This window comes from Hylaeus anthracinus, unplaced genomic scaffold (assembly GCF_026225885.1).
Source record: "Hylaeus anthracinus isolate JK02 unplaced genomic scaffold, UHH_iyHylAnth1.0_haploid 18588, whole genome shotgun sequence".
In the NCBI taxonomy this organism is placed as follows: domain Eukaryota; kingdom Metazoa; phylum Arthropoda; class Insecta; order Hymenoptera; family Colletidae; genus Hylaeus; species Hylaeus anthracinus.
Window position 1 is genome coordinate 1 of NW_026534782.1, and position 5,708 is coordinate 5,708.

A 5,708-nucleotide genomic window follows, 5' to 3' on the forward strand; every position below is an offset into this window, starting at 1 on the left:
CGTTTATAGATCAAAAATCAAACTCCCATCATTTAAACTCCGCAATCATACTGGGTAACACATACGACACTTATCGAACAGTTTCACGCTGTGGTTAGCTAAGCTTGCCACCTAAAAACAAAAAGATCTAAAGATTCCGGAATCGTGCAAATAATGGCGAAGGTGTTTCTCCGAACACCGAATTGCTTCTTGCAGACGGGCTCGAGTATACCAAAGTTGAATCTCTCCACGGCCCTGATGAGCCAGCCACCCCCGAACTTCGGCGTGTCCCAGGTGTCTCCGGTCTCGATGTCGGCGCTGGTCTCGGCGGTAAGGTCTCCCGTTGGCGGTCAGCTGCCATCCTCCGCTGGTGGAGCACCCATGCCACCGATTCCCAACATGTCCAACATGTCCGGTATGCCACCGCTGCCGAACATGCCCGGCAGCATTCCCACCATGCCGACCATGCCCAGCATGGCGGGGCCCATCAGGCGGCGCATCAGCGACAAGTCTGCCCTTTCACTGGCAGGAGGTAAGGCTTTTCGTTACTCTCTATAATACACGTGTCTTCCAAACGTATTTCTGACCGCAGTTCGCCGAGGATCGATCAGGAATATGAAACTATACGACGATCGAAGGATCTTTTAGCTATCTTTCCATCGTCTTTGGACGGTGTTGAAAATTCTGTACGAAGGTTCTTCCGTTTTACCTGCGATGGGGGAGAATGGTTCGCGTTGGTATTGTTTCTTTTTATTATTTGCTTTCCATGAGTTGTGAGACGATGAATGTTGAATGCCCTGACTTTATGGAACTAACCCTTTCAGACTTGGCGTCCACAAGCGAGGACACAAAATTTGATAAGACTCTTACGGTATCGACAGTATTATTTAGGGCGAATGTTCTAATTTATTAACCGACTTCGAAAAAGGAGAAGGTTATTCGATTCAGCCTGCATTTTTTTTTTTTTTTTTTTTTTTTTTTTTTGCACATGAAGAAGGAGTTCTTTTTTATTTTTTGCTATACTAATTTTTATCCAACCCCAAGATTAAATTGCATTAGTAAGAGGAAGAAAAGTAATTCAGGTCTGAAAGGGTTAAAATAATTTGTTCTTAGCATCGAATGGTGATCAAAGCGGAGTGATAGCATCTTTGTGTTTGGTTACTTCAATGTTGAAGTCAGTATGTGGCATTGTGAAATGAAATTTTTAACGTTATAGAGATAAAGATAAAAGATTACATTCTTCTGAAACGCTCTAAAAATGTCTATTACTTTAAAAATTATTAAATGAACGACAATAGTGAGCCCTTCAGAAATTAGTGTCTCATAGACTCATGGATGGCAATCTACGACGAATGTAAAAGCTGCAAGTTGTGCACAAAAAGCAGACAAATCTGTCTTCGTATGAAAAATATTAACATATCGAATCCAGTTTCTACAACCACTTCGTGTATCTTCTTTTTGCGACTCGAAACCATTCTCCCTCGTATAAGTCTTCACTGTATACGAGATGAGACTAATCGCTGTTTGGATGAATGGGTTAATACCGTCTCGAGAAAGGTGAAACGAAAGACTATGTGAATTCAGAAATTGAATACTATTCGTAGGACTGTATGACGAGGGCACTGTAAGGCGCAGAGTAGCCGTCGATAGATCTGGAATAGATATTAACGAAGGTAACGATTTAAACAAAATTCAGTCGGGGAGACGCGCGACCCGTGAAATGCCTCCTGAACAAATCTTCGCGTCTGATCTTTTCAAAAACAAAAAAAGAACCTCTTTTCAAGACTCTCGAACAATTGAAACTAAACAAAATTCTATCAAAACAGCTACGTGATTTCATTAAAAAAGGGGGTGAATTACGACTAAAATTGATAATTACTGAATTCGAAGCATTTCCCGGCTCGTCCTTGTCAAATGCGCCCCGACAAATTAAAAAAACTAAAAAAAAAAAAACAAAGAAAATCCTGTAGCAAATGCTCTTTACGGTCCTCTCTTGATCTCGTGCCTTCTTCCTATCGTAAAACTCTACCACACGCACAGATTTACTCACGGTAGCGACAATGTCACAGTGTGAGGTACAGTGTTCGACACCTTGTTGGCGACGTAGGACGAACAAATAGGTAGAGTGCAATAAAAGGCGCAACGAAATTAACGAGAAACGAACGAGTAAAAGAATGATCAATACGAGAAAATAATGAATTTTAAAACGTATGTTTGTTCGAACCTCTTTCTTACCGATGCTTCTGTTGTTTCCTTATTTCTTGTGCTGCCCGCCCTCCCCACCGTGTAGGGCTGCCCTACATGCTGGAGCGTGCTGGCCTTGACGTCCAACAAGGTACTGTCAACCTTCTTTCCACGCTCCTTTGGTGGCTTTAAGGATTTTCTTAAAGGGTGCACCCTTGCATGCCGGAGAACCCTACCTTTCTCACCCCCTGTCTTTTCCTTCTCCCTCGTGAATTCAACCTTGACCATCTGGATGCTTCTGTCGTTGTTCAGGCTAGTCCACAGAGGTCCTGAAAATGATTTGAAGTAGATCTATTGGACCAATGGATATACAGTTATTCTCATAATTATTCCTCTATGAAAGAAGTTTCTCTGACTTAAATAAAGAATTATAAAAAATCTGAACGTGCAAGAAACTATAGAGTAGACACAGTAGCCAATAATATAGAACATATTGAAAGTAGAGTTCATATTATAATACTTGCATAAATATGTACATGGAGAAACTTTACACTTGCATATATACAGTCAGTCCTATAAGTATTCGTAACCTTTATGTCCATTGAAAGAATTTGTATAAATTAAGTGACAGGTCTGATGCTTCCAAACAGATTTTTTGGAAACAACAAATCTGTTATTCAATATTTATGGGACTGACTGTATATGGGACACTTCAAGGGTTCATCGTGTATAAAAATTGAATGGTAAAGGCAACTAGGTGAATTTAAATTTAATATACTTTATTTGCATTCTATATTTGATTTCTATTATTTTTATTATTTGAATTCGAATTCATAGCTAAATTCTAAATACATGAATGTTTACTTTAAATCATTTTGAGTCGATTTTTGCTTCTGGAGACTGGTCCAGTTGACGAAGTTGAGTCTCGAACTGGAAGTATCCGCCTAATCCTAACATCTCCCATCGCTTTCTGCTTACCCTTTGATCTAGTTTTAAGGATGTCGCTCGCATAATCTGACCCTGTTTTTCCGAGCATGTGACCGAAACCATTTCCTGTACTCCCACGTACTTCTTGCTCATTGCGATACATTTATTTATTATTCAAAATCGGGTCATTTACGACGGACTTTCATAATACGGATTCCTTGACGAAATTTCTCTGGGTCTCACGAAATAAATTTCAAATAAACTTCATTAGTGATAATAGTGGTAAAATGATAAAATTATTTGTATTGAAGTAACTCATGATTTACAATTCACTTTATAACGAAGAATTCAATAAATTTCTTCCATGTATTCAGCAGACCATTCTGAAGAAAATACAGTCAGTCTTATAAATATTCGTACCCTCTGTGTTTATCGAAGGAATTTCTCTAATTTAAATAGTAAGTTGATGTTTATAAATAAATTTTTCATTACATACGTGGGGCATTCCATTTCGACCACTTTTGGACTCGACTATTTTTGATTTGGTTGAAACTTGTTTATATTATAGTACCCCACTAAATACCTTCTTGTCAATTTTGCAGATTTTTGATCATACGTATACTCTTTAGGTGTATTTCAGTTTGCTAATCAATTAAATCAATTAAGTCTAGCTTGTACTACAACTTAAGACTTACCTGCAACTAATTAACAAATCGAGATTGACCTGTACCATACGTAACACTTTTTGATCGGTATAACCTGCTGAACACGTGGATTTTATCGAACCAATTTTATCCAGCCATATACCCCGTGTACATTCGTTTAAACAAAATTTTCCACATCGCCGCATCATTCATCCCTTCAATCGACGTTCAATTCGCGCCACGCCTCTAGAATGTTTGCTTGTTTGTCGTGAACCCACCAATCAGACAATCCTCACGCACAAAACGAATGGTACCGATAAACTTACCCCTCGACAGAGTAAGAGTATCGCGAGCCAATCCTCGTCCGCCATTTCTAAAAATAAAAAAAAAAATATGAAACAAACCCGGACTTGTTGGTATTTCAGAAATCCAACGAAATAGGGAATTTTACAAGAACGCCGACGTCCGACCGCCGTTCACGTATGCATCATTAATACGACAGGTGAGTGATTCATTCGATACGTTCCCACTGTGTACTAAATAATTCCGACGAAAACGAATCGTCCACTAATAGCATCCCTTGCAATCAATTTAATATCGAGGCGGAATACGGGTGAGATTGATCTTCCTCGTCGATTAAATTGGTGAAAACAGTGAAAGAACACTCTCACCATCGTCTTCCCGTTTTTTTCTGTTTCGCAGTCGATCATCGAGTCCCCGGACAAACAGCTGACGCTGAACGAGATCTACAATTGGTTCCAGAACACGTTCTGCTACTTCCGACGCAACGCCGCTACGTGGAAGGTATATCTCTTGACTTCAGTTAACATAAGCGTTTCAGCCATTGCAACGACGGAGATAATCCCACAGAACGCGACGACAGCCTTCCGTTGAAAGCTCTCTGAACAAGCTTTTGCGATCGCTTTGCAATCGTACAACAACGAAAAAAAAAAAAGGAAATTTCGGCTGCTAGATTCTTTCTCGAACGGCGATTCCGTGAATCGAAAATTCGTCATTCGGTCGACGAATAAATCACTAGAGTAATGCCACGTTGAAAAGTTGACCAGACGATTTATCGATCGAAGAAGATGGCGCGATTGGTCCCTGGATCCGGGGACCAATGATTCGGGAACCGAAGATCGCGTCCAGGAAGCCTGGATGTATGGTTCTCTAAATGGATGAGCTCAGCGTGGCACGGAGTTATGCAACGTTTGATTGCAAGTCACGAAGACGAGACGACTGGTCGTGCAATTTGCATTTACGAGCAAATTAAGCTGAATGCGTTTAACTAGAAGGGACGAGCTTTCAAGAATCTCAGATAATCTTACGTATTAATTTGAATTAACAGGCTGACCGATGCCGCCTAGCGGACGAGCTGGTAACGATTATTGTGTTGCTTTCCCGATTGAACGGGGGAGACCCGGTAACGTGTGGACTATTACAACGCATTACGATTCATTCGTGGAGTACACATCGTCGATGGTGTCTATTCAGGCTGTGTTATATCATTTCTTCAGGGGAGAGGTCGGGACTTGGACGAACGTTGCTTAGATGGGATCGAGCTTGAAACGTAGAATTTGAAATGGATTTTAATTTCGTGTGACTTTTAATCCTAGAATTTACCATGAGCAAGGTGCTTTCTGACGTTTACGGGGATTTGAGTTTTCGTAGACAAAATTTAAACAGATTTTCTTGGATGTATATTTTAATGGAAAACAAAGCGTAATTTTATATGATGTAAATATCGAACTTGACAGTTTGTCTGTCTGTTTGTCTGTTGTAGAAGTAGGGGTTGGTTGTCTGGTTAGAGTATTCAAGTTTCGGGAATAGAGATTTTAATATACAGTTTAGTTGTGTTAGTGTTAGATGTTGAGAACACTTTGTCTCATCTTGACGAAGTATTTACATTTTACACATTTTACATTTTACATTTTACATTTTACATTATTCACATTTTACATTTTACATTATTCA

The 5,708-nt window shown here is 39.7% G+C and overlaps 1 protein-coding gene across 3 annotated transcripts; it reads left to right on the forward strand.

Moving 5' to 3' along the window:
• Positions 1 to 82: 82 nt before the first annotated feature.
• On the forward strand, positions 83 to 5,590 carry LOC128892801 (forkhead box protein P1-like). Of its 3 annotated transcripts, none has more exons than XM_054153351.1 (4): positions 83 to 511; positions 2,270 to 2,314; positions 4,160 to 4,236; positions 4,437 to 5,590. In XM_054153351.1, the coding sequence occupies exons 1-4, from the start codon at positions 154 to 156 to the stop codon at positions 4,626 to 4,628; spliced, it is 672 nt and encodes a 223-aa protein (XP_054009326.1). In that variant the 5' UTR covers positions 83 to 153; the 3' UTR covers positions 4,629 to 5,590. The 3 variants fall into 3 exon arrangements, with proteins under 3 accessions (XP_054009326.1, XP_054009325.1, XP_054009327.1); XM_054153350.1 differs by lacking the exon at positions 2,270 to 2,314 and adding an exon at positions 1,584 to 1,652 and having other exon boundaries at positions 4,437 to 5,589; XM_054153352.1 differs by lacking the exon at positions 2,270 to 2,314 and having other exon boundaries at positions 4,437 to 5,588.
• The last annotated feature ends 118 nt before the right edge of the window (positions 5,591 to 5,708 follow it).